The sequence below is a fragment of the Crassostrea angulata genome, chromosome 10, assembly GCF_025612915.1.
Source record: "Crassostrea angulata isolate pt1a10 chromosome 10, ASM2561291v2, whole genome shotgun sequence".
Classification (NCBI taxonomy): domain Eukaryota; kingdom Metazoa; phylum Mollusca; class Bivalvia; order Ostreida; family Ostreidae; genus Magallana; species Magallana angulata.
Genome location: NC_069120.1, coordinates 7,698,621 through 7,711,623, shown reverse-complemented (window position 1 = coordinate 7,711,623; position 13,003 = coordinate 7,698,621). Strand labels below are relative to the sequence as shown.

Here is a 13,003-nt window from a genome sequence, read left to right as displayed (position 1 = left end):
CTGCTTGGTTGACACTCATATGACAACAACAAAGAAGTTCTCTCCCTTTTCACCGGAAGCACGTGCGGATTGCTGGAAGGATAACGAAGGATCGTAAACAGATTTATTCTACAGAGCGGGGAACGTCATACCGAAGAACGTTCAACTCCAAGCGTTAGTAGATCAAATGTGAGGAAGTAAATCACTGTATGAGAGAGGAATATGTTTAAATTATCAAATTAACTTTAATGCAAAGGGTGAATTCATTGATCATTAGGATGTCAGATGCATACAGTAAAACCCAATTGTAACGAAGTCCTGTTTACCCTTACGCGTTCGTAATATACGCTTACCCAGCTGGATGAAGAGATAATATATAATATATGCAAGTTTAATTACTGTTATATAGATCCAACAGTGGGGGTTAAGGAATTAAAATATAAAATAATTTTGTACAGCTCTATCATTTTGTAATAAATGCATGGAAAGAAAATTTTAATATAGAAGTTGCAGATGTTGAAACATATGAATGGGAGTCAAGCTTTTAAATAGGAATTGGTAATCACTGTAGATTCCTAATTTAAATGTGAGGAATTAACTTCTGCGTAAAATTGCAAGAAGCACTTCTTGGGGATTTCTATTTTTTCGGACAGATGTAATAAAACTATTTGGAATTTTAAAAAAAATTTGGCATTCGCAATTTTATATTCTCGCGATTTGATGCATAACAGTGAAATTGCGGAATTAAGTTCTGACGTAAAATAAGGAATCTACTGTAAACATGCACCTAACAAGTGGGAGGGCCCATGCAATTTAAGCTGAAAACAGCATATACACAAAAGCGAACAAATTTTTAAAGCAAAATTTATGAAACAGGTGAAGTTTTTTTAAATTAAAACTCTGATATTATCAAATAGGAACAAAAGAGAAATGATACAGTCAGACAAGATGGGGCATGTCTATGAGATTTAGCTGACAATGATGCAAGATATGTTCATGTACGTTCCTCCTACCTATGCTTGCCCAAACATACTCACCATAAAACATCATAATACAAAACCCTAGGCTTATCTGGAACCCACAATTATTGGATTAAAAGATTTATGTGGAAAAAGAAACTATAAAACTTTTTAAAAAGAATATTGATAACTTTTTTTTTAGGTGAAAACAATATACATTGTTTTATTATTATTCTTCACCTCTACAGGACTCGGCACCAATTCACTTTATCTGTAAATTTGTTTTATTTGATATGTTTATTATGAACCTCTCATGAAATCATGAAGAATTTTGCAGGGGAGTGGCAAGAACCCTACAAAACTTGTAGATTTACTGTATTTATATGTATTTTTAATCATTACACTATAATAGCATTTCAAAGAGTGTGTATGCTTGACATCATCATATATAAACTGTTTGATAACTTAATGAAATATATGAGGTTTAATTAAAACAGAATGATTCCAACCAATGGCTAAGATTACCGGGGACCAGTGGACGAAGCTAAAGAGCTTGCTACGGCTGAGGGGCTTTGTCACTGAAAAGTCAGCGGACCGGAGGGGATGTATATACAAGTTTGGTCCAGCGGGAACCCTACTGAAGAACAACATACGACGGACATGGCAAGTTGATTTACTCTATATTACTTTCAGGATTATCTATATATATCTAGAAATTTGATAATTAAAAATCAACTTAAAATTAAAGTTTCTACAATTAAATTTTAGTTAAAATAAATCAACCAAATGAGACGTGAACAAATTTTTCACACTGAAGTTTTACATCTGAAGAGAAGACTTATATTTTTAATATCAGTAATGAATAATAATCTTGAAAAAACCTGTTACAAACTTTAAAAACCTATTACAGTAAACCTCGGTTATAGTGAAGTTCTAGGAACCAATGGATTTACTTCGTTATATCCGTAATTCGTTATATCCTTATAACGAATCGGTAATAATAACTATTGCGAATTCACTATATACATTTTTTCTTTCACCATACTACTTTTTTTTATACCCCCGCTCCGAAGGAGAGGGGGTATACTGTTTTACCCTTGTGTGTCTGTCTGTCCATCCGTCTGTCTGTCCGTCCGTCTGTCTGTCCGTCCGTAACAAAAATTTCTGTCGCATTTATCTCAGCAACTATTTATCGCAGATGCTTGAAATTTTAACACAGTGTTTGTTAAGGCATGCCATATCGTGGGATATATTTTTGTACCAATCAGACGTCAACTTTCTGTTAAATGACGACTTTGCTTATTTTTCATCCAAAATTTTCAAACAAATTTTCGTCAAAGATTTCTCAGCAACTGTTTATCGCAGATGCTTGAAATTTTTACACAGTATTTGTATAGGCATGCTATATCGTGGGATATATTTTTGTACCAATCAGACGTCAACTTCCTGTTAAATGACGACTTTGTTTATTTTTAGCAAAACTTTTCAAACAAATTTCCGTCAAAGAATTCTCAGCAACTGTTTACCGCAGATGCTTGAAATTTTTACACAGTATTTGTATAGGCATGCTATATCGTGGGATGTATTTTTGTATTAATCAGACGTCAACTTCCTGTTAAATGACGACTTTGTTTATTTTTAGCAAAACTTTTCAAACAAATTTCCGTCAAAGAATTCTCAGCAACTGTTTACCGCAGATGCTTGAAATTTTTACACAGTATTTGTATAGGCATGCTATATCGTGGGATATATTTTTGTACCAATCAGACGTCAACTTCCTGTTAAATGACGACTTTGTTTATTTTTAGCAAAACTTTTCAAACAAATTTCTGTCAAAGAATTCTCAGCAACTGTTTATCGCAGATGCTTGAAATTTTTACACAGTATTTGTATAGGCATGCTATATCATGGGATGTATTTTTGTACCAATCGGACGTCAACTTCCTGTTAAATGATGACTTTGTTTATTTTTAGCCAAAATTTTCAAACAAATTTTCATCAAAGATTTCTCAGCAGCTATTTTTGGAGATGCTTGAAATTTTTACACAGTGTTTGTTTAGGCATGCCATATTGTGGGATATATTTTTGTATCAATCAGATGTCAACTTCCTGTTAAATAATGACTTTGTTTATTTTTAGCCAAAATATTCAAACAAATTTTCGTCAAAGATTTCTCAGCAGCTATTTATCGGATATGCTTGAAATTTTTACACAGTGTTTGTTAAGGCATGCCATATTGTGGGATATATTTTTTTACCAATCGGACGTCATCTTCCTGTTAAATGAGTACTTTGTTTATTTTAGCCAAAATTTTCAAACAAATTTTCCTCAAAGATTTCTCAGCAGCTATTTATCGCAGATGCTTGAAATTTTAACACACTATTTGTTTAGGCATGCCATATTGTGGGATATATTTCTGTACCAATCGGATGCCAGCTTTCTGTTAAATGTCGACTTTGCTTATTTTGCATATTCACATCAGAGCGGGGGTATCACTAGTGAGCATTGGCTCACAGATATCTTGTTTTTCCTGATTGAGGCATAAAATAAAAATACATTACATTGATACCTTTAATACATGTTATTGGATTGTGAATTGAAAAATTTATTTGAAAATAAATTTAATCAAACTTTTATGTTAAATGGCAGTGCAATTTTTTTTTAATTTTTAAAGAGATTCGTAATAAAAGTGTTAAATTTCGTTATTATTCATCTCTACAAGACTCAAAACCAGTTCGCTATATCCATAAATTTGTTATTTCCGAATTCATTATAAACATAAAATTTTGCAAAGATTTGATAAGAATTTTACAGAGGAAATAAAAAAGACTTCGCTATATCCGAGAATTCACTATATCCGTGTTCGTACTAAACGAGTTTTACTGTACTCTTTATTATTAACACTTAGGTGTGTTGATTGGGTTTTTACAGAGATGAAGATATATAAGAATGAAACATCAAAATTTTTTTTTCAGGATTTCTTCAGTATGATCGAAAGAAATTAAGATAATGAATTACATCAAATAATGAACCTCAATGAATATATGGATATGGCAATATAAAAAATCCTGAAGGTTTCAAATGCACTCATAACATGTAAACATTGTACACATGTAATTCCAGGTGGGACTGGGTGGTGGTGAAACAAGACTGGAAGGTGTTCCCAGTGGAGGGAGAAATCCTCAAGTAAGATTTGTCTCCCTTACTGCAATTCCGTTCACGCTCACATAAACTGTAATAGAATAACATCATTTTACATCAGTGTATCATTTGTTGTGTTTTAAATAACTTTGTTAGAACAGTTTCATTTGCATTATTAGGTCAGATGATGCTTTGAGAAAAGACTTTAAAGAGGGTAAGGTTGGACACTATGTACATATGTATTAATGGCTTTTTTTCCAATGTTGCAAATATTTATTCACATGGTGCCATGTATTCAGAATATTGAATGCTGTTATTTGACAGAATGCTTGGATCACTTTGGAGACATTCACAAGATGTTCAACACAACTCTTCCATTTTCTTTGGTACATACTGGTGAATGTTTCAAACAGACTGCTAACAAACCACATCATTTCCTGTTTGAGTGAGTTTGATTGATTTAGCAAATTAATAATTGCAATTGTCTGACTAAAATAGGATATTTTTTTTCAAATTGAAAAAATTGATAATACTCTGATTATTATTGGGTACTATTCTGTTTGATATTTATATGTTGTTCGTATCTTTACATTCAGCTCCAGAGAAATTTGATTATTATTGGGTACTATTCTGTTTGATATTTATATGTTGTTCGTATCTTTACATTATTACTGGGTACTATTCTGTTTGATATTTATATGTTGTTCGTATCTATACATTCAGCTCCAGAGAAATTTGATTATTATTGGGTAATATTCTGTTTGATATTTATATGTTTTTCGTATCTTTAAATTATTACTGGGTACTATTCTGTTTGATATTTATATGTTGTTCGTATCTATACATTCAGCTCCAGAGAAATTTGATTATTATTGGGTAATATTCTGTTTGATATTTATATGTTTTTCGTATCTTTAAATTATTACTGGGTACTATTCTGTTTGATATTTATAATTATGTTGTTCGTATCTTTACATTCAGCTCCAGAGAAATGACCAATCTTGTGTCATTCAATTTCTGCAGATCGCAACTATCAGTTCAGAAGTTTGATCAGCTGGTGACATCACGTTTAATGTGGTGGCGCAAGGTGGGTTTATGAAACAAAAGCTTTCAAATAGTCTCACTAAATAGCAAAAGATCTCAGAAGAAGTTACAAAGATTCTTCAGATAGTGCATGTAGCAAAAAAAAAAAAGATTCCCTAAAAAAGAATTGAGATTTTATTTAAAATCATGTCTATAAATGTATAAATTAAATATTGAATAGATAAAAACCTTCAAACCATATAAATAGAGTTTTAATTTGTTCGGCAATATGCACATTTAATTTAGTCCCGATACTACCCTGTACTACAAGGGGGACATGTTAACAAAAGCAAGGGAAAAAAAGTACTGGTAATCAGTTTCCAAGTTCTATGTCATTCTTAACGCACATAAAATAAAGCTTGATCGAAAAACCTTCTCTGGAACTTGAAGTATTTCATTTTTTCTTCTGTAGTTTGCAGAAAACCCCTCCAGTTTTTTAGAGAGTGAATCAAAGGAAGAGGAAAATGTCATCAATATACTGTACGAGTTTCCATGGGGACAGGATTCGGTGGAGGTGATCAGGAATCATGGGAGCCAATTTCTGGAATCTTCAAGCCCTGCTGTCTTGGAGTTAATGTCGTCCAATCAAAACTCCAAGGTACAATATCTGATATGTTTATTGATAAGATGTCACTCATCAGATTTGTGTTATAAGTATTTTCTGTAAATATTGCATGAAAAATATACCTTGGCAGTAAATTGTTTTAGAACACAATTGTTTTTAATTTTATACAACTCATTGTAAATTTGTGATAGTAATTTAATTATTTTTTTTATGGGTACATGTACACATACATCTATTTATATATATACAATAGACATGTAGTTTTATACATGTAAATGTATGTAAACATGTAAGATGTTGCCCCATATTGAGTCGCCCTTAAAAAAAAGTTCTGTTTAAAAATCACGCTCTTTTAATATGCCAATTGATATGCTCACTGACAATGAAAAGAAATGACAGAAAATAAAACGAGAATTTTTTTCCAGTGTTCAGACAATATTATCTCACATTGTCCATGCAACTTTTGACAACCATGATACAGTTTGTGAAGTCCTTAGTTATTTTCAAAAAATATACACCTCAATTTATTTTCTACCACCCGCATTTTTCTTTACAGAACTCGGTTGAAAATTCTCATTCTCTTCCGTCAGTGATCGAGTGTAATATGTTCTTGGAGGGAGGCATGCTGGCATACCTAATAGATGCCTACACGGAGAAAAGGACATTCTCATTGAACAGTGATTCTGAGGATAAAGGCAAAATAGCAAGAACAGTACGATAAAAATCCCTTCAACTTATGTTTATCCCTCAAGACATCCTCACAGATTATTTACAGTTATTTATTTTTGACAAAGTTTATGAGCATCAAGTAGAGTTAACTTAAAAGTATGGCTTCTCCAGATGAAGCATGTATTATTTCATGAGACAACATAAAAAAACCTGCTTGACCAACTGCTTAAATGGCTTTCTCATTACCAAGAGACCCTTCATGAGTTATTGACATATATTTTTTCTAGATACCCTTTAATAAATAATAACAAAACTACAGTAAAACTTGTTAAGTACAAACACAGATATAGCAAATTCTCAGATATAGCGAGGTGTTTTTGAGTCCCCAGTAAAATACTTAACAAACCTTTGCAAAATTTTATGGTTATAACGAATTCGGATATAACAAATTTACGGATATAGCGAACTGATTTTGAGTCCAGTAGAAGTGAATAATAACGAAATTTAACACTTTTTAATATAACAAATTACTTTACAGTTTAAAAAAGTTTTCACTACTATTTAACATAATATTTTGAATGAATTTATTTTCATATAAATTTTTTGACTCACAATCCGATCATTTAATAAAAGGTATCAAAATTATGCATATTTATTGTAAGCTTCAATTAGTAAAAATTATAGTCTGGTGAAAGAAAACATGACGTATATAGTGAATTTGCTATAGTTAAAACTACGAATTCGTTATGCTGATATAACAAATTACGGATATAACGAAGTAAATCCATTGGTCCTTAGAACTTCGCTATAACCTAGGTTACTGTATACACTAGAATAGTTTCAATTAGCAAGTTGATAGGGACAGAAACAGGTTATTAACTGAAACTTACTTCCCCTAAAATTACCACCAAAATTTTTTTGGTTACATAAAACAGTTAAAACAATTTTACCCAAGTTTCTGTTTGAATATGGACTCTGAAGTACATAATTGAGCCTGCAGTACCTTACTTGTGGGTGTTGCTAAAACGCGGAACGGAAAACGGAACGGAAAGAGGAACGGAAGGGAAAACGGAAAATCTTATCTAATGTTTTTACCTCATAGATCATGCTAAAACTTTATGTACCTTTTTAATTTTTTTTGAAAGATTAGCAATATTAGATTATTCATTCAAGAATATTTATTTCATCAAAATTAACAGTACATGCATTGACCACTATATTCTGTTCCAAAATATCCTCGATTCACTTTTAGCTGTATATTTATATATACCTCAGGGTTCAAGCGATTCTCTTTTAGAAGCATTAAACATTCTCATTATTCTTTCTTTAGAACGTCCTCCCTAGCTTATCAGCTGGTATAAATAGACGGCTAGAAATAAAGAAGTCTACGGGGTTTTGCATTTCAACAGACCCGGATGATAGTGTTGAAAAATTGTGCAAGGTCTTCTGAGTGACTCATGTAGAATGTAGAAAAGATGTCAACATTTTCCATTATAAATCGTCCACATGTGCTGCATGAATATTTTGGGATCAACAGACTATAGTCCAAATATATAATCGGAAAATCAAACCAGGCAATGTCGAGAGCTCTCTATTCGGATCATATGTATATAGCTGCTGGAATAAACAACTGCTTAGTAATGCAAACGTAAACAAAATTGCATTGCTAAAATACTAGTTTCACAAATTACTAGTTTCACAAATTACCGGGTATTTTAATGTTTACTGTATTTTAATTTTTAATGTCATCAGTCCTACGTTTTTTTTTCTTCCATCTCAATGATACTGTATCGTCTGTATGATAAAAGGTCGTCTAGAACACCGAAAATTCAATTTTGATGTAAGTATATACACATGTACATGTACATCATATTTGAAATATAAAAATACTCAAAACACGCATAAAACGCTTTCACTAACTGCGTACGTTACGCTGATATGCCAGCAATACCATATAAGAAAAATAAGTAAAAAGTTATAGCTAATTTGCTCGTTTAATCATGTTAATGTTTCACAATTCGTATACATTTGATTTTTCCGTTTCGTACTCAACTAAAGCCGAATGAATACAATGCTATAATTGATAGACATTAATATGAATATTAATAAGATAGCAACATGTTGATAATCATTCATTAGATATAAATAAAAGATACAAAGTAAATCATTTCTGGCCAGTCTATACCCTTTTTAAGCGATAAACGTGATATTTTCCATTCCGTTCCGCTTTCCGTTCCGTTTTCCGTTCCGCGTTTTAGTAACACCCCTTGTAACCTTGTTGATACACACTGTCTCTCCAGGTTCTACAACTGCATCCTGCCTTTGCCCCTTACAATGTGTCCATAGCTGTGACAGAGGGTATGAACCCCACCCTCCAGCGGGTCATCAAACACGTCAGTAAGGAGATTCACCAGTCCAACATCTTGTCTTTAGATGTCAGCTCCAACAGTGACTCCCTGGAGAATCAGTTTATCAGGCTAGTCACTGTACTCGTATATTATCAAGGTTTTGAAAATGTACTGTGTATTAGGATAAAGTGGTGTTGAAAGTTTTAACAAATTTCATTTAAAATCTTTATAATTGGGAAATTCAGCAGATCCTATTTTTCTGCCCTTCTCCTAGTACTAGTAATGATAGACTTTTGATCATTATGTCTGTATGCTTTCTTAACAGGAATGATGAGCTGGGAATCCCCTTCAGTGTTGTAATAGATGAAGACACGATTGACATGGCCTCTATTGGGGTGAGACACCGAGACAGCACCCTGAAGGTGAGGGAGAATATCATACAATTAATTGATTGACAGGGCTCGATGGTCGCGGGGTTTTTGTGGTTGTTTAAATGAATTTAAATACTCTTGTAGTCAATCAGTTGATTTGGATATATGTAAAAATGTAAGTTAAACATATTGGACATTGATGATATATTTCTAATTTTCATTCGACTTTGCTTAATACTTATTTTAATTCAGGTTTCAGAGAGACATTTTGAGGTTATATATATTCCTTACATTGTTGTATTGCAATTATTTTGTAGGAGAAAATTCACATTACAGAAATAAAGGACTTTATACAGAGACAAATCCAGTTCATCTAGGAGCAATGGAATATTCATTTCTTTTCCAAAAAACTGAAAATGACAGTCAAAGGAATTGCTGATGAAATATGATTTATACACTTGCACTGTACATATAAGTATACATCCAACCAAATGCATGTCTATAGTTATTACACTGAATAATTATATATCGGTACATGTTGCATATATTAAAACAGTAACATGCTTTCTTTGGTGATTCATGTGGGTATAGTTATCTAGCCTTGCAGAATGATACATAGCTTGCGTTAGCAGGCTGTGTAAATTCTTCTGCAATGCTTGATATATACCTTCATGGCCCCCCGTAGATCACAAAAAAAATCATTTTACTGTTTATATTTACATCTATCTCTGAATCATAAAATCATTATTTGTAATAAGTATGTGAAATATTATTATTACCAATAGAATTACACAAAATGAACAACAAATTAACCTTACATATGAAGGTTACTACAACAACTACTACCTCTTGGAGGTCTGAGGTCGGACGTGGGAGTCCATAGTCTCCTTCAAATGGCTCTATCTAGTGTACTCAGGAATTCAGTAATTTGTGAAACAAGAAAAATTGGCATTTTTGTCATTCAGCACGGTTTTGTTTCAGCAAGTTCTTACTTCTGTAAAATTTCGCAAATTTAATAAAATTGTCGCTTATAAGGTTTAATAATTGCCAGTGACTCAGTAGTTAGAATACTGACCCACATGTCACATGTCTTTGGGTTGAACCTTTGTAAAGTTAAGAGTTTATTTTAACTATATTTAAATATACCCAAAGATATTCTTGTTATGATCCGCTCCTCCTCTCGTTAAAGAGAAACAAAAAATGACGAGCGGATTGTTGAAGATATTTTGAAAAATGATATCGTGTATGGAGTCGGCCGAGATTTTTCTTGCACAAAAGTCCAAGAATAAACTATGTGGCTGTGCTATTTGAAAGGAAGAACAGGGGCGTACAAGGCGTTGCATATCCCCCACTCGGAGCAATGAAGACGAACGAATTTCAATTCAAGTTAGGATATTAATTTTTGACTTGTATGGATTGTTTTCACTATAAATTTCACGCTGGAAGTCAATATTGTACTTTCATTCTATATAAACACGACAGGTATTGGTTTCCAAATTCAGATGCACATCGTTTTTAGCTCACCTGAGCTGAAAGCTCAAGTGAGCTTTTCTGATCAAAATTTGTCCGTTGTCTGTCGTCGGCGTTGCCGTTGAAAACTTATCACATTTTATTATTCCTCTAGAACCACTGGGCAGATTTCAACCAAATTTGGCACAAAGCATCACTGGGTGAAGGGGATTCAAGTTTGTTCAAATGAAGGGCAACGCCCTCTTTAAAGGGGAGATAATTGAGAATTATTGAAAATTTGTTAGTATTTTTCAAAAATCTTCTTCTCAAAAACTTTTTGGCCAGAAAAGCCTAAACTTGTGTGGAGGCATCCTCAATAAGTGTAGATTCAAGTTTGTTCAAATCATAGTCCCTGGGGGTAGGGTGGGGCCATAATAGGGGGATAAAGTTTTACATAGGAATATATAGAGAATATCTTTAAAAATCTTCTTCTCAAAAACTATTTGGCCAGAAAAGCTAAAATTAAAGTGAAAGCATCCTGAGGTAGTGTGAATTCAAGTTTCTTCAAATCATAGTCCCTTGGGGTGTGGCGGGGCTACAATGGGGGAATGAATTTTTACATAGGAATATATAGAGAATTTCTTTAAAAATCTTCTTCTCAAAAACTATTAGGCCAGGAAAGCTCAAATATGAGTGGAAGCATCCTCAGGTAGTAAAAGTTCAAGTTTGTTCAAATCATGGTCCCCAGGGGTATGGCGGGGCCACAATGGGGGAATGGATTTTTATATAGGAATATATAGAGAAAATCTTTAAAAATCATTTTCTCAAAAACTATTAGGCCAGAAAAGCTCAAATTTGACCGGAAGCATCCTCAGATAATGTAGATTCAAGTTTGCTCAAATCATGGTCAGCGGGGGAAGGGTGGGGCCACAATTGGGGTATGAATTTTTATACAGGAATATATAGAGAGAATCTTTAAATTTGTTTTTTAAACTATTACCCTAGGAAAGCTTAAATTGGCGTTTAAGCATCCTTAGATAGTGTAGATTCAAGTTTGTTCAAATCATAGTCCCTGGGGGTAGGGTGGGGCCACAATGGGGGATAAATTTTTATATATAGAGAAAATCTTTAAAAATCTTCGTCTGAAAACTATTAGGCCAGGAAAGCCCAAATTTGAGTGGAAGCATCCCCAGGTCGTATAGATTCAAGTTTGTTTAAATCATAGTCCCAGGGTACAGTGAGGCCACAATGGGGGATGAATTTTTACATAGGAATGTATACAGAAAATCTTTAAGAATCTTCTTTTTAAAAACTATTTGGTCAGAAAAGCTTAAACTTGTGTAGAGGCATCCTCGGGTAGTGTATAAATTCAAGTTTGCAAAATCATTGTCCTTTGTTGGATGTTGCCACACGTAATGGCCTTTTTACAGTAGTATCATTACAGGAGAGGGTCTAGTTCCAATATTTCGGGGCTTGCATTCTGGTTGCCACTGCTTCACCATGGATAGTTGTCAAATTGATTTTAATGTGAATGGATTAGTAAGTAACGTGGACGTACCAACTGACAGAGGATAACAGGAAAATAATAATCCATAAACTGTCCGTTTTTTTCGGCAAATAACTAGAAACCAAAATTATTATCATAGAATACAACATAGTATCTAACATAATTGAATATCAGTACTTCCTTTTAAAACTATTTTTATCTACCAATATCTTTTGCGTATACATTGTAAATGAATGAATAACAAACATTTTATTTACATGTTTCTGTTTGCCAAGGTATTCAAATAAAAGTCAAAGATGTAAAAAAAATTTCTAACCATCTCTGTAATAAGAAAACACTGACGATAGTCAGATAGGGAAATTGCATGCATTCAACTCCATAGCAAACAAATCTATGAGTATAATGAACTTAATTCTAAGATTAGCAAAACTAAATAGCAATACATTTTCAAGTTCTTTAAGTGCCTTAGACAACGCGCTATTTTGTTGGTAATTTTTGTTTGCTTTGTTCATTCTTATTTTTACAGTATTCATATATATCCCTAATATTTTTCAAAATACTAAAGTTTAAGATTGTAATCTGACATTTTGGTACTGCTTTTACAACATGTATGAATAGGAATGTTATTAAGCATGCCATTCTGAAAATTTTATATTCGTTTTAAGAAGGTTCGATGCCTGTGGTAATTTTAATAGTATCTTATCTCCATGAGACCTTAAGAAGACCTGAAGCTCTTAAAAAAAGTATAGGGAATCATTTAAATTTTAAACTCAACATATTTGGATTATTTCTTAACAAAATAACAGTTTATGGGTTAAAATGTATATTATTTTCAAAAAATTCGACATATCTAATGGATAATTTACTTTGACTTAACGGTTAAATAAAATTCAATAAGTGGTATTAGAAAAAAAACGATGGCTAATACCACG

The 13,003-nt window shown here is 32.7% G+C and overlaps 1 protein-coding gene across 2 annotated transcripts; it reads left to right on the top strand.

Moving 5' to 3' along the window:
* The first annotated feature begins 27 nt into the window (after window positions 1-27).
* On the top strand, window positions 28-9,873 carry LOC128165768 (DNA polymerase subunit gamma-2, mitochondrial-like). 2 transcript variants are annotated; one of them, XM_052830594.1, is made up of 11 exons: window positions 28-153; window positions 1,436-1,601; window positions 4,062-4,124; window positions 4,259-4,293; window positions 4,404-4,524; window positions 5,061-5,166; window positions 5,575-5,760; window positions 6,284-6,439; window positions 8,697-8,872; window positions 9,070-9,166; window positions 9,433-9,873. In XM_052830594.1, the coding sequence occupies exons 2-11, from the start codon at window positions 1,450-1,452 to the stop codon at window positions 9,490-9,492; spliced, it is 1,152 nt and encodes a 383-aa protein (XP_052686554.1). In that variant the 5' UTR covers window positions 28-153; window positions 1,436-1,449; the 3' UTR covers window positions 9,493-9,873. The 2 variants fall into 2 exon arrangements, with proteins under 2 accessions (XP_052686554.1, XP_052686553.1); XM_052830593.1 differs by having other exon boundaries at window positions 31-168.
* The last annotated feature ends 3,130 nt before the right edge of the window (window positions 9,874-13,003 follow it).